At 39.6% G+C, this 26,044-nt stretch overlaps 1 protein-coding gene across 1 annotated transcript in view; it reads right to left on the reverse strand.

Annotated features, from left to right (window-relative positions):
• Positions 1–21,691, reverse strand: part of NEB (nebulin) — a 195,472-nt gene extending 173,781 nt beyond the window's left edge. The window contains exons 1-18 of the mRNA XM_045032832.1: positions 21,656–21,691; positions 19,245–19,289; positions 16,520–16,705; positions 14,784–14,891; positions 13,733–13,837; positions 13,302–13,406; positions 13,100–13,204; positions 12,236–12,340; positions 8,581–8,685; positions 8,279–8,386; positions 6,898–7,014; positions 5,084–5,185; positions 4,889–4,996; positions 4,691–4,795; positions 3,879–3,977; positions 1,196–1,300; positions 453–560; positions 256–369 (exon numbers count right to left, since the gene is read on the reverse strand). Coding sequence (XP_044888767.1) covers positions 256–369; positions 453–560; positions 1,196–1,300; positions 3,879–3,977; positions 4,691–4,795; positions 4,889–4,996; positions 5,084–5,185; positions 6,898–7,014; positions 8,279–8,386; positions 8,581–8,685; positions 12,236–12,340; positions 13,100–13,204; positions 13,302–13,406; positions 13,733–13,837; positions 14,784–14,891; positions 16,520–16,705; positions 19,245–19,289; positions 21,656–21,691 — 1,866 coding nt within the window. The remainder of the gene's footprint in view (positions 1–255; positions 370–452; positions 561–1,195; positions 1,301–3,878; positions 3,978–4,690; positions 4,796–4,888; positions 4,997–5,083; positions 5,186–6,897; positions 7,015–8,278; positions 8,387–8,580; positions 8,686–12,235; positions 12,341–13,099; positions 13,205–13,301; positions 13,407–13,732; positions 13,838–14,783; positions 14,892–16,519; positions 16,706–19,244; positions 19,290–21,655) is intronic.
• Positions 21,692–26,044: the final 4,353 nt, after the last annotated feature.

A 26,044-nucleotide genomic window follows, 5' to 3' on the forward strand; every position in this document is an offset into this window, starting at 1 on the left:
AGGGACCAGACACCATCAGCTGTGCCAGAGTGTAGGCGGTATCACAGCTCTGCATGCAGGATAAGGGTTCTGCATGAGACACAAACAGCTGCTGCATGGGGAGGGTTGGAGAAGAGCCATTCCCCCACCTACCTTTACATTTTCTAATTAGCCAGTAAGTGCCTCAGAGCCGAGCTTTTGTCTCTGATGTCTATAAAAGACCTAGCACACAGTATATAAATGAATAAACAACAACGATAAAAGAAAGACACTTACATCACTCTGCTGTTTAGCCACCTTTGCAGAATGTAACATCTTGGGATCATCATGAATGCTCAGGGCTCCAATCATTTTCCCTTTACTTAGTTCATAGTCTTTCTTATATGCCACCTGCACAGTGAGAACATATATGTGAAACCACACTTCACATTTACAGCTAAACTACTGTGGCTACATTCATATTTCATACTTACATCGCTTGCAATTTTACTATTAGCTTTAGCTGCAAGAAGTGGAATTGCATCAACTTTGATTTCAAATTTCTTAGCTTTAGACCTCTCCCAGTCATACTTGTAACAGTTCTGCAGACGTGAAAATAAATGAAGTAAGATATGACATCTAATACTAATCCATCAATTAGAGGATAAAATAACAATTACTGTCAATATTTTGGGCTTCTAATTAGCATGTTGATTGTTTAGAACATTAATTTAAACCCAGTTTATCATATCAAACTTTTCAAGCTTAATTCTCTTTTACACAAAGACTATTTTGCACCATTGTTGAAGTGGGCGTAAAGATAACTGATTTCCACTTTAAGGCCATTCATTTTATACTGACAATGGTTAGGCTGCTGGTGAGCTGTGACCACTGCTCATCATGCTGACCAATACTATCTCATTGTTCACCCTTGTTCCTCCCTCTGTCTGTATCTATCTGTTGCCTCTTGTCTTATATTTAGATTGTAAGCTCCTTGGGGCAACAACCACCTTTTTGTTCTGATTTTGTACAGCTCAGTGGGGACCTGATCCATGAGTGGTTCTACTAGGTGCTATGGAACACATATCATTTTTTAGTTATCTGGAGTTTTTTCACATCTCCTAATATTTATTCTTGTCATCAGTATTATTTAGAGTTCTTACTCCAGGTGCAAGTATAAGTGTTTTGTTATGAATATTTCATGTCATCTACAGGAAGGTGTTACATTAATACTTACATCACTCAGATTATATGCATTGACTCTGGCCTGGAGGAATAATGGAGCATCTGGTGGCAGGTGGCATTTGAATTTCTCATTTTCATGTTTAGCTTTATAATTCAACTAAAAACAATCAGAAATATTCATATAAGAAAGATACAGCCCATAGGACAATAGATAGGTCACAGTGATTGGTTAATACAAGAGGTAAGCAAGAGGGTACATTTTTGTTTCAGATCAAATTTCAGTTTTACAATATTCTGTTTTCTGTTTTTTGCTTATCTGAATTTGAGATATATCTTCACTCTATAAGCCAAAACCTCAGCTGCTGTAAATCAGCACAGTCCCACTGATTTCAGTGGAACTACGCCAGTTTACACCAGCTGACACTCTATTCTCTGTCTTCAGTGCACTCCCTAATGCAAGTTAAACAGCTAGGCCAGAATTTTTTACTTTAAGAATAAGAATCCTTATCCAGGTCTGAAACAGTTACATTTGTTATCAGTAATTCAGCTCAGTTCTAGTTAAGTAACATTTTTGAAACAGATGTTTATTTTTGCATATCAAGTAGAAAGGCAAGAAAGTAGAAAACGCAGTGTGTCAATGCACTAGCCTTTCCCCTGTGAAGAAATAGATTCCCATCTTAATTAAATCACAAGTGAAAATGAGACTGATGATCTCATTCTGGTTCCTGTCTGTGCACTAAATCCACTCAGTTGGGAGTGTTAGTTCAGTCAAGATCCAGGACTAGAATAGCACAGGTGTTACATTTCAGGATTGGGATGCGTTGGCAGAAATATATAGAGAGAGAGAAGCTTGCACAATGCTTGACCTTGAAGTGTCTGGATCTAACCAGTTCTTTGCTCTTACAAGCACTAAATTCACTCAAATTTTTAAAGCAAAAAGTTAATAAGTCTAATATGGTTAATATGTCATCTTATGAGTATTCTGTTACATTTATGTCATTATTTTATGTGTCCACAATTCTCTGCTGCAAAAATAAACACAGCAGAATTATGGGCCTTTTCCATTGACTTCAGTGGGCTTTCCATTAGGACCTAGCAGTATAAATCAATTGTTTGTGATCATTGTTAAAAACGAATAAATAATATGGGACCAATCCCACATGAACTGTCCTTTTTTTCCTGGACACAGAAGAATTTCATTGTTTTTTCTTGAAGTAATTATGACAAAATATAATAGAAACACATTCAACATATAACACCACCAATCTCTAATACAGTACTTTTCATCTACACATCTCAAAGCACTTTACAAAAGAGTTAGGATGATTATTCCCATTATACAGATGGGGAAACTGAGGCACAGAGAGGGGAAAGTGACTTGTCCAAGGTCACCCAGCAGACCAGGGGCAGAGCCAGGAATATAATCCAGATCTCCTGAGTCCCGTCCATCACTCTATCCACTAGAACACACTGCCTCTCTACAGAACACATGTTAAAGAGTACCAGTGTCTTTTTGACATGACCAACAAGCAATTTTGTTAATCCACCTTGGTTTATTCTGTCTGAGGGCCATACAGCTGGCACATGATGAAGAGTGATGTCTGAGCTAAAACTGATGAGCAAGTGCCTGGTACCGTATTCATCCATACAGACATCCATTGTGAAGGTTCTAGCTGGAAGTTCAAGTTATTTTCCCAGATCCTTTCAATACCACAAGAAGTAGCTGACTAGTCTGTCAAAAGATTTTTAACCACCGTTTCTATGCACTGGAGCTTCTATGCAGAGGCAGCCCTCATTTGGCCATCAGTTAGGTTTTGTTAAAGGACAATTGGACCAGATTAATTGGTCCACTGTTCCAAGTGAGTTTTATGAATGTGTGCTTTCTTATAGGTTCACATAATGTCAATATCAGTAACAGACTCAGTATGAAGGGGCAGGGGGGAGACTGTGTTTAACTATTCTGGAATAAGAGACCTCAAAGTGCTGAGTACCCTCAGCTTCCATGGAAGACAATATTAACTGTGGGCACTCGATATCTTTCAAGAAGTGCTCAGTGCTTTGCAGTATCAGGCCAGAAGGGCCAAATTATGCCCTTCTGGCCTGATACTTACTTTCACAAACGTAAATCCCATGGACTTCAGTGGGAGGTAAATGAGGGTAGAATTGGTCCTAAAACAGTTCACCAATAAAGTATTTTGTCTCATTATATTGGCCTGATGTTATTTCTGACTATAACTGGAGCTGACCCTTCCATTTTGATATCCACTAAGTATCAAAGAAATTACTGTAGATACTTTGAGATTTGCATTTTTGCCCCTCTGCCTCCCCTCTTAATCCACTTAGCAGAATTTATTATTAAACAACATTTGAAGCCAACCAGACACCTAGGTAGAACTGTAAATAATCTTTAGTACATTCTGGTTGACAACAATCAGTTGCTTATAGCTGTAAGACAAATACAGAGGTGACAGAATACAGGGTAAATATGTGCTAGATCCAAAACTCCAGATCAGGCAACACAACTTTGAAGAGGATTTGAAATCTGAGTCTTGATCTAAATTTGAGACTCAGGCCATTATCTATATTTTAGTACTGTAACCTCATTGACCTGCACTGGATCTATTACAGCATAGCTGTCACAAGAGGAGGTCACAGAAGAGTCATAGAAATATTTTACATAAATCAGCGTAAAAGTGTGATTTGTTATGTTTTGCTTAATTTGTCAGACTACTTACTTCACTCAGCTGCTTGGTATTGATCAGTGCTTGAACTTGTACTGGAGAATCGGTCACTTGTGTAAATTTGGTTTGATCAGGATGCTTTTTGTAAGTATTCTGGAGGAATAATAAAAAATATGTTTCAAATACACACATATAAATAAAATTTGCTATCAAATAAGATACTGTAATATTGCAATACCAAATACTAACTGTACCCCCAATAATGATACATATTGTAATGGAATATAAAACTGTATGATAATAATTAGCCACTATGTGGCACCATGAGTAACATAAGTTACCAGAGCCGGTAACAGCCAGAGCTTGGGTTTGCATTAAAGGATCTTATTGTGAACACATTTTATGTATCTCTCTGGAAAGGAAGCTCTGTAACTTGTCCATATCTGGAACAGAAACCTGACCTGCAAAAAGCAGCCCTGCAATCTACCACGTACCAGGTGTACATGGCACTTATAGTCTGATCCAGTGGGTCTCATGATGATTTATTCTATAAAAATTAGAAAACAGGGGGCAAAGTTGTGTTTAGAACATTTGATGTGAAAAACGCTACATAGAGCAGAGCAGCAGCCTTCTGTGGTTACACCTCTCCGAAAAAAATAAATAGGCTAAGCACATCCTGACCACTAGGTGTCACAAGAAACTCCTGAAAACAATACATATGAATGTGGCCTTTAAAAATCACATGTTCAAATAATCCAAAACACAGGGAAGTCAATATTAATCTCTCAATTGACTTTCATGGACTTTGGGTGAGTCCCTTCTGCAACTAACTGGTTTCCTTTCAACAATTATTGCCACATACTTACATCTTTGCACTGGTCTAATTTCTTTATAACTTCATACTCTTGAGTTATCGTTTGAGGGAAGTAGCATTTTGTCTTGTCCTCCTCATAATCTGCTTTGTAATTTTTCTAGGGAATAAAAATGACATTAGATAGTAAGCAGAGTGATCTTGCCTTGCAATGAGAGTATGGTGAAATCAACATAAACACTGTCATACTTACATCACTCTTCATGGCTGCAACATTCATGTAGTGTGTATGATATGGGTTCTCATAGCTGCCTACATAATGTCCCAAAATATTCTTTTGATATGCATCTTTATATTTAACCTGTGGGGGAAAAAATCACATATTTATAAATATATATAACTGCAAAAGTCATGTCTGAAATACAGGAACAATTACAACAATACTTACATCACTGAAGCTTTTCAGAACATTATCAATTTGAAACTTTGGAGTGTCACAATAATTAATGCTTGTTGCTTTTGACTTTTCATAGGCTTCCTTGTATAATTTCTGCAAAATAAAATAAAATCAGGTAATACAGAAGATTTAGTGGAAATTCATTCATTTCCACCAGCAGAAATGATACTCTGACTAAAGCCTTTACTGATAACATTTTGAAATGACACTAAGAAACAAAAGCAAGCCATCAGCTTGACAAAGCAATAACCTGCTAATGTAAAAAGCAGAGATGGGATTGAGCTGCAAAGTTTGGATCTGTATCTATGTTTTGCTGAAATGTCCATGTGATAGGTTCTAGGATGTCAGTCCATTATATATAGGGGGCAGATGCAAAGTTCAGATCTAATTCCAGAGCCAAACTTTTCCAAAGATCATGGTGTTCAGATCCTGGGTTTTGGTACATCCCTGTCTCTGGTGAAAATTCTGAGGATATAAAGCAACAGTGGGAAGAGCAGGGAACAACCTATAGTTAAGGCTATTTTATTTTCAGATTTACTTTTCAGGTCGTTAAGCACAAGTCAATTTATGCAGCAGTTCTGCTTCTGAAGAATAATTTTTATGAAACATGTTAAACTAGAACATGTCTAGATAGAATCTACCTAGAATCCCTTTCAACAATTAGGAGACAGGGGCAGACTATAGTATTACCAAATCTCGTACAATTTTATCACAAGTGCCACAGCAATTGGTGCTTTTCATAAAGCCCCAGGCATGTGATTAGGTGAGAATATCTGCTGCCTTTTTTTTTTTTAAGTAAACTTCAGCTCCTCATGGTTGGAGAGAAAAGCTTGAAAACATGACTTAAGAGTTCCCTAAAGTCTCAAAAACCAGAAAGCAAATAAAAAAGCACCCAAAATACACCTCTACCCTGATATAACGCCACCCAATATAACACGAATTCGGATATAACATGGAAAAGCAGCACTCCTGGGGGGGGGGGGGGGATGGAACTGACGCTCCGGTGGATCAATTCAAGTTCAATATAATGCGGTTTCACCTATAATGCGGTAAGATTTTTTGGCTCCTGAGGACAGCGTTATATCGAGGTAGAGGTGTATATTTATTTTTTAACATATCTCTTGATTTTTAAGCCTGTCTTATGATTTTAGGGGGGGGCTGACTCATAAGTTTTGAGCCCTTGGCAGGGCCGTAACTAGGGCAGGCTCCTTCGGGGAAGAGGCAAGAGTGTGTCTGGGGAGTCTTGCCTTGCCTGGGGAGCACCCGGCTGTCATTACATCACTGAAGGGAACTATGTATGTGAGTATGTGAGAAATCTATTTCTTTTAGCTTCATCAGACACCCAATGAAAGTTCCGTCCAGCTGTTGGAGAATGGATATGACTCTCTGATCTACAACACCGTCACAAATACTGCTGTAACAGCTGACAATAACACGGAGACGTTAGAGAACAGTCGACTACTCCCTCAACTTGCCAAAACCTCCGTCTTTAACTCTTAAGGGGTTAGTATAGTTGGACTGGGTGGGTGTATCTCACAGTAAACAAAGGTTCATGCGGCAACCTGCAAATACTAAGAGGCTTCAGTGAAGATTATTAATTATTATTATTTATTGTTATTATTTATTTGTATTACCATATGTCCTAGGAGACCTAGTCATGGACCAGGACCCCACTGTGCTAAGCACTGTGCTAACAGACAACAAAAAGACATTCTCTGCCCCATGAACCCCTACTGTAAAGAACTGATGGGCTTGGTTTATATCATATGGCTGAAATATTCAAACTGAACTTTTATGCTACTTACATCACTCAGCTGCTTTCCTGAAACTTTTAGCTGTTTCAGCAATGGATTCTCTGTAGCAGGAAGTACATTATAATCTGCAGTAGCTTTGCTCTTTTCATAGTCTTCTTTATATTTCACCTATAGAAATTAAATAAAAGTATATTTGGACTGTCTTCTTGGTTAGCCCTTTTCAGAAGGGCTGCTCTTGGAAACGAAGTGAATATCAGAGAAAGAGCATAATTTCTAAGCAACTAAGCCGGAGGTGGGCAAACTACAGCCCACGGGCCACATCCAGCCTGCAGGACCATCCTGCCCTGACCGTGAGCTCCCGGGCGGGGAGGCTAGCCCCCAGCCCATCCCCTGTGTCATCCCTCCCCCTCAGCCTCAGCTCGCCGTGCTGCCAGCTCTCTGGGCGGTGGGGCTGCAAGTTCCTGCCGGGCAGCGTGGTGACGTGGCTGGCTCTGGCATGGTAAGGGGGTGGGGAGCGGGGGTGTTGAATAAGAGGCAGGAGGCCTGGTAGGGGCAGTCAGGGGACAGGGAGCAGGGGGCGGTTGGATGGGGCAGAGGTTTGGAGGGTCAGTCAGGGAACGGGGGACAGAGTGGGTTGGATAGGCATGGGAGTCCTGGGAGGCCTGGCAGGGGGCAGGGGTGTGGCTAGGGGTCAGGGAAGTCAGGGGACAGGGAGCAGCGGGGGTTGGCTATGGAGTGGGGTCCCAGGGGGCAGTTAGGGGACAAAGAGCGGGGGGGTTGAGGGGTCAGGAGTTCAGAGGGGGGCAGTCAGGAGGTGGGAAGTGGGAGGGGGCGGATAGGGGGCGGATAGGGGGCGGGGGCCAGGCTGTTTGGGGAGGCACAGCCTTCCCTACCCGGCCCTGCATACAGTTTCACAACCCTGATGTGGCCCTCAGGTCAAAAAGTTTGCCCACCCCTGAGCTAAGCTGTTGCTTTATAATGAATATAGCATTCAACAGAATGCCAACTGTTCTTATGTGGTGGCTTTCCTTCACTGTGTCCCAAGAAGCTTTGCACCCTCTAATAGACAATCTCCAAAGTAAAATCCTTATTGCCCTGAATAATCCATAAGCATATCTATACAGATCCAAGGCTCTGTTTCTAAACCAGTGGGTCATACTTCCAGCGCCACAAAAGACAATCAAGGGAGATTGTCAGGCACTGAAAAATTTATTACAATCTAAAGCAAAAAAATCTCAGTTGAAGTCAATGAAATTATATTGATTTACATCAGTGGTGGATCTGGCCCATAATAGAAGTCTCAGGCAGAACAAGACAGAAAGTTGTGTATCAACGCGGCTTCGCAGCTGAAGTTCTTGAATATAATTTGGAGTCATCAGAAGTTTGGCAGAAGTGGAACCAAACTAAGTAAATGGGGGAATTCTTAACTTACTTTACTGGCAGCAATTCCAACTCGCTTATTAGCCTGGTACTCTGGAGTGTCAGTTTGCATAAAGTAGATTTGGTCTTTCATGAGCTCATAGTCTTCCTGGTATTTTCTCTGTAAGCAATGGAAAAAGAGAACAAAATGTATCAAATACACGACCATTGCAAAATAGTCATCCATAATATAGCTTAAATAGAAAAAGAGAAGTACTATAAACAAAGCAGAAAAAATATATCAGGCATTACAGGGTTGATAAAAATACAGGGTACAAACATACATTTGGCCCAGTGTCTAAATAACTCTCTTACCATACTTAAATTATCAGCATTCATCCTTGCAACTGCAACTTCATAGCAAGGAGTTTGACTCCACTTGCCTTTAATCTTATTTTCATAGTCTTCATGGTACTTAAACTATAACAAAATGAAATAATGTATATTAATCATAAGAACATAAGAACGGCCATACTGGGTCAGACCAAAGGTCCACCTAGCCCAGTATCCTGTCTTCTTACAGTGGCCAGTGCCAGGTGCCCTAGAGGGAATGAACAGAACAGGTAATTATCAAGTGATCCATCCCCTGTCACCCATTCCCAGCTTCTGGCAAACAGAGGCTAGAGACACCATCCCTGCCCATCCTGGCTAATAGCCATCCTCCATGAATTTATCTAGTTCTTTTTTAACCCTGTTATAATCTTGGCCTTCACAACATCTTCTGGCAAAGAGTTCCAGAGGTTGACTCTGCTTTATGTAAAGAAATACTTCCTTTTGTTTGTTTTAAACCTGCTGCCTATTAATTTCATTTGGTGACCCCTAGTTCCATTTTATCTGCTATTGTCATGGATGTTTTGGCTTAATTATTCCATTGCTTGGTTAATGCCTAGTTCCTTCTTGATAACTCCTTTTGAGTTGATTAGCTGAAATAAGTCTTAGATTCAACAATATTCTCACCAATATGGAGGTTGCTTGCTGTTGGTTTTCTCCCCTATGGGAGAATACTGACGCAGATCCTCTTGGTTTAATCTGATTTAGATTCTAGGATACACAAGCTGAAATTTTCAAAAGTGCCCAAGGAAATCTACCTTAGGCTACTTTGAAAATCCTAGACATAGAATATATGGATCTCTCCCTCTCTCACCCAAAATCATATACCGTTCACTGGACAGTGAGCACCATGCTTGGAAAATGTATAGCTGTTTATAATTTAGACCAGCATTTTGGCTATATAAATTAGATTGTTCGATCATTGCCAAATCCTGCTTCCCTCCCCCAGCAATTGTCACCATTTTTCTCTTTTACACAATTGACCATAAGAGGAAAGGCAATATCCTTTTAAGTGCACTTCCAATTTATCCACCTCCATGTTTATAAATGTGTCTTAGTTTCTCTTGAACAGTGTTTTAGGTGGTGCAGATATACTGCTCAGATACATTAGATTTAATAGTCTGATTTACCTATTTCTAAAACAATGTGTTTTCCTATCAGGGAAACTAATTTCACAAGCCAAAATTCCACCTCTGCTTGTTTCAAAGCTTACTCAGTGGATCAAATTATCTCTTTTAATAACAAGCTCTCATTTTCTGCAGCTTGTACATGCTCTGCACTGAGGCAGCTTCAGTTGTGAACTACTATCCATGACTTCTCACTAACACACATATTTTCCCCTACTGACTCAACTAGAATTTCCTGCTACTGCAAACACAACATGTCACAGAACCAAAGTGGACCACTCAGATTTATGCAGGGTTTGCACACCCTTTACATGGTGCATATGTTATTACTATCAGCTTGTACTCAAGCTCATCAGAAATAAACTATTGTCTGCTCCAGTCTAGTTCCTATCTGTTTCCTAATGGATGCAGTGCAAAGGTTTTGACTTGGTGCCATCATGCTTCAGGCTGTATTTTGATACTCCAGTTTATTTGCAGAAAATCTGAGCACTTCCATGCTGCTTCAGTTCTTATGCCACTCATAGAGACTGGCTATGGAAAACAATGCTAACAAAATGCCCTTGTTTTCACTGGCATGAACTACATATAGCCTGTTGACTGCTACTCATATTTCATTAACTTTATATAGTGATCAGTTAGTTCCTGCTGGTTCCATGATAAGGTCTTTTTGACACGCATTTATCTTTTGAGCTACATTTGAGTACGGTTGCGAAGTAAGGTCCTTCGGCTATCTGAGAAATTTTCTCCAAATAAAATATTTTCTCTCTGCTCATAGCTAAGCTCATCACTATGTTCATCAATGGTTTTTCAACCTCAAGGGTCAATGACTGTGATTTCTTAACACTGTGCTGTAGTTAATTACTAGTACAAAGCAATATGATTATATATCACCTACTCTTTAGTCAGTTACATTCTCAACTGACTTAAAATCCTGCTTCTAACTTAGGAGTCTACATGACATAGTCCCATTTATTTAGCTGAACTTTTATCTCTCTATATTCCATCCCATCTCCTGCATTCTTTGGTACTGATTTACTCTAACTATAACAAAATATAGACTGGAGATGACTGGTGCTAGGGCCTCTGTTAATCATGCCCTAAGGATTCACTGCTTGTTGCCATTAGCTAATTCAGTGTGCAAAATCACACTGAAGACATCTTGTTTGACAAACTTTTCCTCTAACTGAGATCTGTGAACATGAGGATGTTAGGAATGAAGGACTCTTTATAATGTGTATAATAATTTTGCATTGAAATTCATATTTAAATATATTCTACAACATGAGTACAGCCTGTTCACTTTTAAGATCCGACAGGTGCATTTCATAATCAAATATCAATTATCCAGTCCTATTAGAAAAATAAATGTGTTCCTTGAGAACAAATTATGGACTCCTTAGAAAATATTATATAATAAAAAATGCACCCATACATACAAACACTTTGCTATTTGAATTTAAACAAGCAACATAGTGGTCATGTTGATCATTATGACCTTCTATAGCATACCAGGGCCGCCCAGAGGGGGGGGCAAAGGGGGCAATTTGCCCCGGGCTCCGCAGGGGCCCCCAAGAGAAGAGCGGAGGCTCCCGCCTCCGCCCCTCTCCTGGAGCCTCAGCGCATCGAGCGCCGAGTCTCCGCCGGGGCCCCTGAGCCCCGCCCCGCTCCGAACCGCGTGGTGAGGGGGCGGGGCTGGGAGCTCCAACGGGGCCTGAGCCCCGCCCCGCTCAGAGCGGCGTGGGGAGGGGGCGGGGCAGCTGCCTCCGCTCGGCGTGGAGCTCACAGCCCCGCCCCCTCACCACGCGGCTCTGAGCGGGACGGAGCTCAGGCCCCGCCGGAGACACGCTCGGGTAAGAGGCTGGGGCTGGGGCCGGGGCGGGAAGCGGGACCCGCCGCCGCAGCCGAAGCGCAGCCCGGTCTTCGGCGGCGGGGGGCCCCTTCTGTTCCGGGACCCGCCGCCGAAGTGCCCTGAAGGCCCGCGGCGGGGACCCCCCCCCCGCCACTGAATTACCGCCGAAGACCGGGCTGCGCTTCGGCAGCGGGTCCCGCTTCGGTGGTAATTCGGCAGCGGGGGGCTCCCGCCGCGGGTCTTCGGGGCACTTTGGCGGCGGGTCCCGGAACGGAAGGGCCCCCCGCCGCCGAAGACCCCGGGCCCCCGGAATCCTCTGGGAGGCCCTGTAGCATACCCCTGGAGGGTGGAGAGAACAGAAAAAGAAGGAGAATGAGAGGACTGAGGAAGGGGAGAAGAGTGTAGGAGAGAAGAAAGAAGAAGGGGGGGTGAATATGGGAATTGAAAAAGATGAGGAAGAAAAAAAACCCTGACAGTCATCATGGAAGACTAGATGGCAAACACAGAGCCCCTTGTGAGGACTGATCTATTTGTTTGTTTATTTATTTATTTGTTCCATGCTTGAACCCAGCCTGTATATAATGTATATGCACTTAAATGATTCTGCCTCTCCAAATCCTTAAGCAAGATGTCTAGTTGGGAGAAAGCGGAGCAGTATACTCACATCACTGCGCTGCTTAGTCGCTTTCTTGGCGAGCTCCACATCAGGTGGATCTGGCAGAGAAGTGTATTTAGATTTTCGTTCATCATGTCCCTTTTTGTAAACAATCTGAAATAATGCAAGGAGTAAACATTTACAGGAACTGCCTGTTTAAATAAACAACAGACCATTTACTCCTGACCCTCTCTAACGCTTCCATTAACAGAAGCAGTCATTTCAACTGCTGCAAAATAAGCTCTCTCAAGCAGTGTAACTACTACAGTGTTCTTTAAGAAAGAGAGAAATTACTAACCTGCTAGGGGACTTTTGAAATACATTAATAGTTTGGATTTCAGAGCCCTGATCCTGTGAGGTGCTGAATACCCTCAACATCCACTGACATCTCTTATATAGCTCCTTAACCAAGGAGGTATTCAGTTCTCCAAGTGCTTCTATAAACGTTAATGAATTAAACCATTCTGTGAAGTAGGGAAGTATTGTTATCCCTGTTTTACACATGGGAGAACTGGGTGTATAGGCCCAATCCTGAAAAGTTCTCATTGTCTCCTGAGAGATGTTAAACACTCTCATATCCCATTGAAAACAGCATCCTAGAAGATTGGGCCAATAATGGTTTGATTACACTAATTCTTCTGAACACAACTCAGAATCTCCAGTCTCTTCAGACTTTATAAACATTCAACGCATTCAGTGCTTTTCAACAGACATATCACTACCATTTTCATAAATATCCACACTGCATCTTGGGACTGATTCTCTACTCCCTTATAGTGGTTTTATGCCAATGCAAATCCACTGAGAAGTCTACAGAGGTAAATCAGTGTGACACCACTCTATTGAGATGGGCAATCAGGCTTTGTTACTTACATCACTAAGAACCTTTTGAGCCTTTGCTACTCTCCTCAACTCTGGACTGTCATTGTATGGGTAGAATAATGTTTTGTCTTGCTCCCAATCTTCTGTGTACAGTTTCTTAAAAAGAGAAAAAAGTGTCAGGAAGTAATTACTTGGAATGAAATAACCACTCACTAGCAATGATACACTGCCTAAGAGCAGAAGCTGCTCTTACCTTACTGAACATTGCCGTATTTTTTATTGCCTGCACAAGCTCTGGAGCATCGGGGGGAAGAAGGTACTTATCCTTATTCTCCTCCCAGTTCTGTTTGTATAAAACCTGGACAGAAAGACCAGCATGTTGGTTAACTGTGCTTGTAGGAAAGCACTAAAATGTATTAGTACATAGGCAGCTTTTTCAAAATGTTAAGGGAGAAAAAGTCTCTAACAAAGAAAACCCATTGACTACCTCAGTGAGGAGCATTTCAGATTATAACACTTTTCTCTCTTGCTCAGTTGTTTCTCTGCTAATTATCTTCTTATGTTACTTTGAAATTTTGATACAATCATTCTTAGGGCCCTGACCTACACACTTAGGGCCTTGACCTACACGGCTTGCTGCCATTGATGTCCACAACCCTCTCACAGAATCACTCACACTCTTACCTTGCTCACTTGCTGCGACACCTTCTTTGCATGTTCTATGTCCTTTGCTTTTTCATCAACATGGCAAATAGTCTTTGCAACATCGCCAGCCATACGATATTTAACCTAGATCAAGACATGCCAAACACAATTAATTGGGAAAAGTATTTATCAAGAAAATATCTGAGCTCTAGGACCCTCCCTCCTTGCAGGTCCCAGGCTCAAACATCTACATCTCAATTAAACAACCCCTTAACATGAGCCCTGCAAGCCCGAGTCAGCTGGCACAGACCAGCTAGGGTGACCAGACAGCAAATGTGAAAAATCGGGACGGGGGTGGGGGGGTAATAGGAGCCTATATAAGAAAAAGACCCAAAAATTGGGACTGTCCCTATAAAATCGGGACATCTGGTCACCCTAAGACCAGCCATGGGTTTTTAATTGCAGTGCAGACATTCCCTAAAAGATACCTAGTTTGTGTTCACATAGTGCTACTTGAAATGGGACTACAACAACACAAATAAGTACCTTTTAGAGCACATCAGCAGGGTCTATTAAGGGCAGCTGTTTGATATGTGGTCATATGAAAAGAGAAGTGTTTAGGCACATTTTGAAAGGTCTGATTTTGCAGTATTCAGGCAATATTTCCATTGACTTCAACAGGAATTCCACATGCAGAAAAATGACAGGATGTAGCCAGCAGTGTCATTTAATTCAGTGCTTTATACTTTATCAACATTTTCCCAGCATCCTATCTTTAACTTCAGATGAAAAAATTTCAAACCTCTTTTGGCCACAGCCACCTGGAATTATTATCCAGCTGATCAAGGACCATTATCTCTCCTTCCTTGTTGCCAAGGCCTAAATCCCAAACTGAATTCTAGACTTTTAAGCTTGTCATTGAGTCTGCATTTCCTGCACCAGAGACCTTGGCAATGTTTCTGCTAAGCTTCCAGACTGGATTGCATAACATTATCTATTTGGTTACTGCCAATAGTTAAAATATGTAACCCAGGAGATGCAGCCTCTTACCAATTTATATCTCATTTGATTTATCAGGCCTACCACATACCTCACTGAGCTGATCTTGCACTTTCTTAATTCTCCGAAGTTCTGGGGTATCAACTGTGCTAGCATATGGCTTTCCTTTTTCTTTTTCAAACTGCTGTTTGTATTTGTTCTGTAAGAAAACAAGACTGAACATTACTCAGACAAACTCCCAAAGTTCTGGAGAAGCTTTAGCTAGAGCAGTCATCAATGTTTATCTTCACTGGGTTAGCAACACTGGGCCAGATCATCAAATAGCGTAAATCAGCATAGCTTCATTGAAGTCAATTGAGTCCCATTGGAGCCAAAGGAGGTGCCCTGATTTACACCAGCTGGGGATCTGGTACACTGTAACAAATAGAATAGTCTGTTTCTCCTCTAGAGCTCACTTCAGATCACCCAGATATGACACAGGTTAGGCCTGTAGGGAGTTTGGTTTTCTATCATAACAATTATTCTATAAAAATCAAGTAGCTAAAAAAATTGTATTCAGATACCTGAAAACACAATGGCTTAAGCTGTGCTCTTATTTCTAGCTGTGCAACCCTATTGAAGTCAATGGGGCTGCACAGTTGGAAATAAGAGCAGAATTTGTCCCAGTATTTCTATGGCTTTACAATATTAATATGACACACATATTTTTAAAATAATATAACGAATGTAGCTGCTTAAATATGCTGAAAATCCACGTGACCTGATCCTGTTCCCATTGGTGTCAATGGCAAAGCTCCCAATGACTTCAGTGAGATCAGGATCAGGCACATTTAATTTAATAAATTCAAGATGGGCTTTACAAAGAGGCCTATGGCACCCAACTCCCATTGATTTTCACTTTGAGTTGGGCAGTCTCCCCACTTAAACGGTTCGCTATAGTCAAGTTGCTGATTTTATTTGCATGAGGTGCACTACTACTACTACAGTTTTAAAATACTCCCTGCGTGTTGTGGGCTCAATCCTACAGCCCTTATTCAAGTGAGTGCCCTTGTTCACAGGATTAGGAATACTGAATAAAGTCCTGTAATGTTTGCAGGACTGGGCCCTGGATTATCATCTGTCATGTCCTTCCCTCCCCCCCGCCCCCCCCCGACCAATTCAAACAATAAAATAAGTTATCACTTTCATCACCTTACCATTAATTTTTTCTACCCTTTTTTTTCATCGTAGAATGTAAAAACACTTCATAGGCATTAATTGTGCCTCACAACACTTATGTATTTAGAGCTGGGCATGAAGTAGCACCCCAGATTGGAACCACTTTCTTCAAGCTTTTGGGAAAGTTTGGATCCAGATCTGGACTTTGCAATTTGGCCCTTTGTCTACAGTTGGCCAAAAATGAAAAGCAAACAAACCAATCATGCTTGAGCTTTGGTTAAGTTCACAACTCAGGTCTATCTTTAATTATTATTCCAACTCAGGTGTGTAAACTGAGGCAAAGAGAGGTTAAATAAATTTTCCAGCAGAACACAAAGAGTCAGTGAGAGAGCTAGGAATGGACATCAGGAATCCTGGCTCTCAGATATCTGTTATAACCGATAGAACTCATGCCCCTCCCTCAGGCCACTTTTTGTGACATCATGATTCACTACCATAACAATGAATGAATCAGGGAATGACAAACTCCTCTTTCACTGTAAATATCAGTAATCAACAAGGATGAGAAAGGAAATACAGAAGAGGACATTACAGTGATATTAGGGTTTGCTATGATGTGTATATTTGATTTAAAGAAACAAACAGGAAGACACAAGTGTAAGAGTTTACCTGACTGAACAGATCCTGCATTTTATGACTGTGTTTCAGGTAAGGGGTCATAAACTTGGACGAATCCACTTTTATCTTTTTCATCCTCTTTCTGACTGGAGGTGCAGCTTGCTCAATGGTTCCTGAGGTGCCTCTGGGGCCAGTAGTTCCTCTGGTGGTGGTGGTGGTAGTGGTCTCCATGATAATCTGGGAATGTGGGCAATATGTATTTATTGGATTTTTAATGATAAGCAATAATTTTGCAGCAATAACTTTTTAACTCTCCTATCTGATGAAATGGATTTAATTCCTACTCAGGAACCCCGCACAGTGGGAACTGAGCTACAATGTGGGCCACTTTTCCTACTGGGATTGCCCAATGTGCCTAGTACACATCATCCAAGCAGGCAGTGTGAAGACTCTGCAGATTAGCCGATTTCTAAATCAAGCTTCTCTGGTTTTTATCCAGCAGCTCTGGAGTCTGGAGGGCATTCTGCTGCCATCATTCCACATGTATCTCCCATTGACGTCAGAGGGAACCTTGAGGGTAAATTGATGACAGATAGGCCCGAAGTGTAGAAACGATCTGAATACTAAGGGCTATATTGGGAGTATTGGAGGGAACACATATCCACACATTCACAGCTCCTGTTGATGTCACTGGGAGATGTGAATGTAGATGAAAGACATTTATCAGCCTTCAAAAGGAATAGCCTTCCCCAAAAAGAGAAAAGAAATTGAGATAGCAAGATAAACATGACTAAACCCTTCAGATCTTCACAATAACTATAAGATTCACTAGATGACTGAATGTATGTTCAGAATCTAGTTTTTCTACTAACCTGCATGTCCTGATGTGGATAGTCAGATCATAATCACAGAAGAGACTATCTGATATATGTATATAAGCAGTGGGTATAGCTCAGTTGGAAAGAGACTCAATTTCCTTTTAACAATCTATATATTTGTTCATGCTGTAGGCAATGGTTTCAATACAAGTAAGATTTGAATTAAAAACACTAAAAGAAATGGTTATTATAACTTACAAAAATAAAATTGTTTCAAAAGTGCATGGATAAGGAAGCATCAAGTCTTGGTTCATAATAGATTTGCTAAAAAAAAGGAAAGCCTTCAAAAGGGAATGAATGAAGCTCAGATTTCTTGACAGTTATTTGCATTAATATGACGTAGAATAGCAAATATATTGAGCATTAGCTAAAGAAGAAAATGTTGGCAATACTTATCTTTCAAAATGCTTTATTCTGTGGGCACTAGTTGTGTTTCACTAATAATGTTCCAATAAGTTGTTATTCACTTTAATGTTGCAACAGGTTAGTCCATATCCATTCATTTCTAATCAGTGAGGAAAGTAATGACATCTTTTCTGTCATTAAATGGCACTGGAGAATCCTAAATGCACGCACGTGGTCATAAAACCATGAAAAAAATTACATGCTGTTTCTTGTTACCTATTACGCTAGGGCTAAATAATGGTTCAACAGAAGTTGACTCCTATTAACTTCTTTTTTTTTTGTTTATTACACCATAAATGTACATAGCACTTTGCAGACAGCTATAAGTTATGGTACTTGCCCTGAAGAGTTTACGAAGTTTGACCCTTAGACAGTAAAACCTTAACACTAGAAAAAAGTTACATGTACCAGTGAATAGACTTAACCAGTGCCTAAGTCATGACCTCTTCAAAGAAAATGAGCAGAAAAAAATGCTTGATTCTGAAAGTACAGTGAGCTTTCCTCTTTCATATTAAAATCCAAGGGGTTACAGGGTATTAATACACCACAGTCTACAGAAGAAAATCTAATCACAGTAATTAGAAAGTCTATAGTGCCTACAGTGACTAATTTTCTATTTAAATAAAAAAAACCTACCATCATTAATGTAATGCAAATATGGTAAGTCAGATATAGAACTATCTGTTGCACCATTGCTTACTTTGAATAATTTCTGGCCATTGATTTCACTGGGTAGTTCATCTTAAAAAACAAATGACGTGACATGGCCTTTTTTGTGGCAGGGGTAGTCCTGAATTACTTACTCAGTAAAAGTTCCTATTTTGTCAATGGGCATTTTACTGGAACAAGGATTCAAGAAAGATTTTGTGACAGGACTCTTTGTTCAAAAGGAAACACTTTACCCACAGAATAAAACTGTAAGGCTGTGCATCTTGATAGCCGCAAATTATGAGGAGTATTTCACCTGGAAAAAGCTCTGAGTTGGAATATCCATATGAATGGCCTAACTGCAATTTCAAATTACTTTTATAACTTTCTGGGGGCACTACATTGCAATAACTGAAACAGGAAAAACATGGAAACAATCACTTTGCTTGTGACTAAGGTCATACAAAACAAATAAGAATAGAACTGACATGTAAACAAAAAAGATTTCAGAAGGAATCTTTCTGTACTTGTCTTCAGAATAGCTGAAGTACATAGGGTATATTAGAGTATACACTAGCCCATGTTTCCTGTTCATGTAATCCATGGCCCAACTTTGACAGATACTGAGTGCCCTTGTCTGAAGGTGCTTATCCCCTCCCCAGATCAGGACCTTGTAAATTAAATAGAAGTCCCTTGAGCAGTAATCTTCACCTATTTCAGCTCATATTTACGCAGTCAGAATGGTGAAATAACCCTCAAAACACAGAATGGTTTATTATGCATTTGGTGCTTTGCATTAACAACATGTACATTTGCTCCACATGCAATCTCATACAATCCTTTACCTCCATTGGTTCACCCTCCTCAACGACAGTCTCTTCAGTGTAATACTATAAACAGAGGACAAACCTCATCATTTCTCAAGGTCATGCAGCACAGCAAAATGCCTTCCTTATCTCTTTGAAGGAATAACAAACACATCTTTCAACCCAATTTTGGGGGGATGTAGTTGTGGTTCAGACATGCTGGAGCCTCTTTTCCATCCGGGGCAGAGTTCTGAGGATCCGCTCATTTTTAATAATAATAATTAGTAGTAGTTTGCAAACAAATTAAAATTCTTGTCAGGTAGGTGATAAAGATTATTCATTATCATGGCCATTTTACAGAGGCAGTGAGATTAAATGACTTGCACAAAGCAACAGAGAGAGTCGGTATCAAAGAAACCAGGGTTTCCCAAAAGCCTGGATGACGGTCACTATAATCAAACTTCACAACAGCCCTCTCCATTTTACTGTACCCATTTATACAGATGGGAAAACTGAGACAGACTGGGCCAGAGCCTGAGCTGCTCTGAACCTCTAACATTTCATTGAAGTCAATGGAAAAGAAAAGACGAAGATGGAAATTTTCAAAAAAAATCACCTAACGCTCATTGACTTCCAGTATTAGTTAAGTGTCCACCTGCCATTTTTGCCTCTGAAAATCTCATGCACAGTGATTTTCCCCAAGGTCACACAGCACATCAGTATGCACCTGATCCAAAGGCCTTTTCAGGCCCTAAAAGATCAGGCCCTAAAAGAACTGTGATTAAAACTCAGCCTTTCTAGGGCCTCAGTACTTTGCTCAAATAACTAGAAAAAACTACCTCTCATGCGGCCTAATATCTGGTTATGTTTTTGAGTAGTTCCTCTTCAGTGCCAGTGTAGTGTGTGTGACTCACTTTTCCCAAAGTTTCAAGATACTCATCAGTGAAATACTATCTGGTTTGTGATCAACTGCATTCTTTGCGAATCACAAATGGCTACAATATCCAATGTAGACTAGTACATCCAGAGGTAAGAGAAATATTCCTTAAATGAAATACTCAGTATACTCTGAGCCCTCTGGGTGAGTAAAAGAATATTCACTTATTCCAGCAATAATTTTCCTCTCTCTTTAAACACAAATATCTGGCACAAGTTGATTACACAGATTTCAATCATGTGATTTATATAAAACTAGGGTTATAGATTTAATGATTTTGGAAAGGGCTGAGCTGCTTCAAAATCATACCAGATGCCATTTGTTGCTGTTTTATTTATAACTTCTCCCTTGTGACTGTCTCAGGAGGAAGCTAATAAAGCAGAACCATCTGAGGCTGTCCTATAGATGTGGTTATAGAGAGGCATACATTTTTTAAAAAACAAAGGAGGAAATGGAGCTGTCTGGGCAAACATTGCCACATCACACAATTTAAAAAAAAAGGAAATTGACACCTTATCAAAAATTAAATTAAATAATTATCAGCCTAGAAAAGGAGATAATTATGGAAGTGGGAATTACTACAGTATAACTGGTGGTGCAATTAACACTGATATTAATAGTCACTGCATACAAGGTGAATCACAGATAATATAGGAAATCATAACAATTTGGAGAAATAGTTCCTTTTAGAGCTAGATTCCAAAATACATCTATAGGGACTGTACTAACAGTGACATATATTTCCTCAGACAAATGATGTAGATATGTAACTAACTGAATTAGCATATCTGCATCTGACGATCAGAAACATACAGTGTTCAGCAACCCTGCCATCTTGGCTCAGATGAGAAATCCATAGGATTTCTTGTGCGGATCAGAGTTGTAAAATTGGTACTAAAATAAACACTATCGTTTTTTCCCTCTCAGAGGACACTATGGAAGCCATTCTAATTGCCCTTATGTATTTTAATGGAATAAACATTGTTTAATAACTAAGAGCAGGTTTATTAATATAGTGTAACCATCTTATAGCAAAGTCATTTTTTCACTGACATTCACCCATGATAGTAGGCTGTTGTGTCCCTCAAATCATGGCACTACAATGAGGTAGAAAGCAATGCGCTTCAATGAGGTCAAATTCATCCCTACTGTATCTCCATAGATTTTGGTGCTCTTACACCAGGGTTTAATTTGGCCTCAGATCTACACTGAATATCCATACTGTATTGACCATATAGGGCTCACAAAAGGCCCCCAATATGGAACTTTCATATTCCTTCCTTGCAATGGGTGGGAAAGTTCACAATCCATATTCGAATAGATACTGGAACAGCAGCCACAGAGGTTCTGCAGTATTGATGGCACTGTTCCCTCTAATGTACCTGCACACACACAAACTTGGGGAACTTTATGCTTATGTACAGAGATGGACACAAGCTATGCATCTTCAAAACATTAATTTGTTACAAGTTCACAAACAAGTAACTCCATTGTTAAAAGATTTTTCTCTTACCTCTATGACCTCCTCATACTCCTCCTCGTCTGCCATTTTTACAGAGTATTCCTCTGCCTATCACCTATGCACTGGACATATAACAGACGAAAATATAATATTAGCCCACAGTATTCAAATATTATGAAACTATTAGTCAAGTCCATTATGTGTGTGTGTCACGGTGTAATAATTGCTAATACCAATACATTATTTTACTGGCAAGTCAGGAGCAGACCTTTAGCATGTGACTCACAAAAATTAAAGCCATCATGATCTAACTTTATTTCACTTTATTTCAGACTGCAGTGTTACTGGATTAAGTAACATGCTAATATCAGTTACAATTCAATTTAAATATATGGAATTTAATGCTGACGTCCAACACATATTGAAGAACAAATAAGAGATGTGGTTATTTGTTAAAATATATGTTTTGAATTTTCCCACTACAAAATTTTCTGGAGAACTCTCCTTATCTATAATATTTATATAGCCCATTATTTTATTTCATCTCTTGTTTGGATGGGGTTTTCCTTGGTAAGTTATAATATAACAAGCAAAAATATAATGAAGAAAAATCTGGCATAATTATTTTTAAATGACCTTAAATTAATGAGGTTAATTTCTCTCTTCCCACCATCAGCCTGTATGGATGCTCCGTTTCTTAGCTTTTGTGGCTTTTTTCTATTTTTTTCCTTCAAACCTAGAAAATATAGAAAACCATATCGTTTGGGTCAATATTTGAAATAAAGGTTATTGCTGCAAAATTCAGATGGATTAATTAATGGAATGCTTATGTTATAGGCCTGTCAAAATTACAGCTTGCTACTAGACAATACATCCCTATTTCTAACGCTGGTGGTAGATGAAGGTTTGGAACAGCTGCTTTAGTCCAAAGATATCTGCCATGTAAGCTAATACTATGGAGTGGTGGCTGGTTTCATTTAGCTAGCTAAACTGCAATTCCTTCTGAGGCAAGTGAAGACCAGTACTGCAGGTTAAATATAGGAACATACATTATTGTCCCTTTTTAATGCCAATACGTTGGGAAAAATTAGAAGAAACCTATGTTGTTAAACCAAAGGGCTAACTCATAAAAACAATTCACAAGTGGTATGTCTTGTGACTAAAGCAGGCTAAAGCTCAGTCTAAGCACAAACATCAGTGGTACATATATGTACTTAAATATAGGGAACGTCTATCCAAACCCCATGTTTTATATCCTCCAGTCATAGGTTCAAGGATTTCTCTTCACTTACTGTGATTTGCAACCACTCAGGGTCCTTTTCATGACTTCTTGCTTAGGCAAAATACCTATTGACTTTCATGGGTGAGTAATGAACAGAGCCCTCAAAAAGCTACGGAATAAGAAACTGCCCAATTGGCTCTAAAGAAAAAATAAAATCCACTTACCAGCAATATTTTACAAACTTTCCTTAGCAGCAAAGCCTCTCCAACTCTTCCCTCCTGAGAAACACTGGGCAAAAGCAAGCCTGATGCATCAGATCCTAAATTATCATGTGGCCAGGCCAGCCAATGAGATTTAGACTTGCTCAAATTTCAGATGCTAAATATACCTAGTGATCCTTTAGAAGAGCACCTGTTCAGTAAATCCACAAAGAAAAAGGGAGTTAATTACTTCTTTGGCTTTCAACTAAAACCAAAACATATCAGGGTTTTGACTAAACTGCTTTAGGATTTCTTCTGAAATGGATCTTGATTAAAAAAAAAGATACATAAATTACTGTTGAATGCTGCAGACAAATATCGGTTAGTACCCAGATGGAAAATCCTTTTGTCTGAATGTGTAATGATAATGAATTTGCATTTATACAGCATATTTTACTCTGAGATGGGCCTGAACCAAAACCCCAGAATCCATATGCCCCCTAACACTTTGAAGAAAGGTTAGATGTGGATGTGGACTTAGAACTTAACTTCACAACTCAGGGCCATCTCTATTTTCATCCATAGCAATCCTAAAATGCCTAACAAACTTTACTCACAGCGCAAACAATATCTCTTAGTATTATCAAAGCTTATGGAATATCATACATAGGCACACACTGCTTTAGAAACAACCAATACATGTTCCTTGCAATGAGAAGCTTGCAATTTAATTCAGAAATATACAATGCTTATGGAAACAATACAGACATAAGATGATAATGGGGCATGCTTCTGTGCAGAAATTTTGGACGGTTAAGAAATAAAGTGTATTATGCATGGATTAAAATAATAGAAAGGATAATGGAAAATTATCTAGTTCACTATCAGTGCAGGATTGTTTCCTATGTGACATTTCTCGTGTTTTAACCAGTCTATTTTTAAAAGACCTAAAATGCCAGTGCTTCCATCACTTCACTTTAGATATTGTTTCACAATCAACAGATCTCACTGTCAGGGAGGTTTTCATGAGAGTCATCCTGAACTTCCTCTTCCTTAATTTCATCCAGAAATTCATATTTATAACCCCTTTTACCATCCTTATTAATCCCCTACACCTCCAAGGTATTTTTAGTCTTAAATTACTTGTATATGGTTATCATATGTGACCCATATATTTACTTCATCAGTCACTCCCTCCATCCCCTTCATCATATTTTTTCACTTCTTTGAACTCTTTCCACTTTGTTAATATCTTTCTGAGGTGCTCAGAAATGAATTCAATATTCCAGGTGGAGTCTCACTAGAGCTATATAAACCAGAATTATCACTTTCCTGCTCTATATTCTGATTCTTCTGTGCATACATCCCAAAATTATATTGGCCTTTTTTTCTCTGAAGTATTGATTTTAACTAATCTGCTACCTACCATCACTTCTAGGTCTTTTTCAGCGTGACTGCTTTCTAGGTTTCTTTTTCACACTGAATGTTTCAGTTTTTGATTACTTTTCCCTAGATGCATTTGTAATAAGGGTGTGACACCCAGAGGTTCTGATAAGGGACTGTACTTTATTTCCTGGACCCAATCACCTGACTTGGGTCAGGGTTACAAAGGTTAAGAGCTCTGTCACATTACAAAAGTCTGTATTCACTGACTCCACTGGCTACTCTGACAGTAAATTTTCCAGACAGAATCTCATTTACTGTCCATGTTTGCACCCTATGTAAGTCTCTTTATGTCATTTCTCTCTCACCTCTACTCCTGCTAGTTTAGTAGCATATCATCTGCAAATTTCTTTATGCTGCTGTTTAGCACAGCACATTAAGGTAGTTACTAAATAAGAGCAAAATGATGCACATGCTGCAGGAATCACTTTGCCTGCCACTGAAATGCAACTATTTTTAGTGTGAAACAGGACATCTCTTTAACAGCACACAGAGTCTAGGACTGGAAGTGGACCATTCCATGGCCAGTTAAAATTACAGGGGGAATTTAAGGAGCATAAAAATGTGATTACTTATATTGGAATTTGGCCCTATATTTACCATATAGACCATAATTTCTAAGGGTGAAAAAACTTAGCACTTCCAGTTCACAGGGGATTGACAGCAAATCTTTTCCCAGTTTTGATTGTCATGGTTTGCATACTATGGCCCCAAATCTCAAAAGCAAAGCTCTGCAAGAACCATCAGGATTAGTCTTATTTCTGGTCAAAACAATGAAAAACCACTGAATTTTGACTGATTTCCACTCATGTCCAAAATGGATCCCTTTTGCTCAAAACTCAACACACCTTTGCTTAGGTTTTGTGATGTCTCAGGCTGCATTGCGAAAGTTTACCACTGAGCTAGTCTTGACGTTTCATTCGGATTTCTCTGGAATGTCAGAACAGCAGTGATCAACATTATGTTCCAAATTGGAACATGAACAGTTGGGTGCTGTTTTTGTTTGTTTGTTTGTTTTTTAAACAAGCACTTCACTGAGTTTCATCTTATTGGTAGAGCTGGCTGGGAATTTTCCATCACAATGTTTTTTCAACAAAAAATATGGTTTTCTCAAAATCAAAATTTTTCACAGGAAAATGTCAGTTTTGCTCCCATCTGGAAAATCTGAACAAAATATTTCATATCAGGCCATTTCAACATTAAAGTGTGTCTGCCTGAGTTGTTGTGGTATTTTAGGTGTCTTGGGCCCCTCCACCCCACCCCACTAGACTACATCTTCTACAGTGCACTGCAGCCTCCTGTGTGGATGAACTTTTATAGTGCATCAAGGAAGTTCCATGACTGCAGTGCATAAAGGGAGATATAGTCCAACCATGGGGCCTAGCCCATAGAAGAGAATTGAGGGCATGAGGGAAACTGTAATATTGCTCCCAATATTGCTCCCAATAGCCAATTTTTAATCAACTTTAGTTATTATTTGATCTGATCTAGTTATACGAGTGTAGCAGCCTGTGTGGACTTTCTTATTCCCCTATAAGAGGTGCCTTTTGAGAGTTAGTTTATGTTATTTTAGAA

The sequence above is a fragment of the Mauremys mutica genome, chromosome 10 (genome assembly GCF_020497125.1).
Source record: "Mauremys mutica isolate MM-2020 ecotype Southern chromosome 10, ASM2049712v1, whole genome shotgun sequence".
Classification (NCBI taxonomy): Eukaryota; Metazoa; Chordata; order Testudines; family Geoemydidae; genus Mauremys; species Mauremys mutica.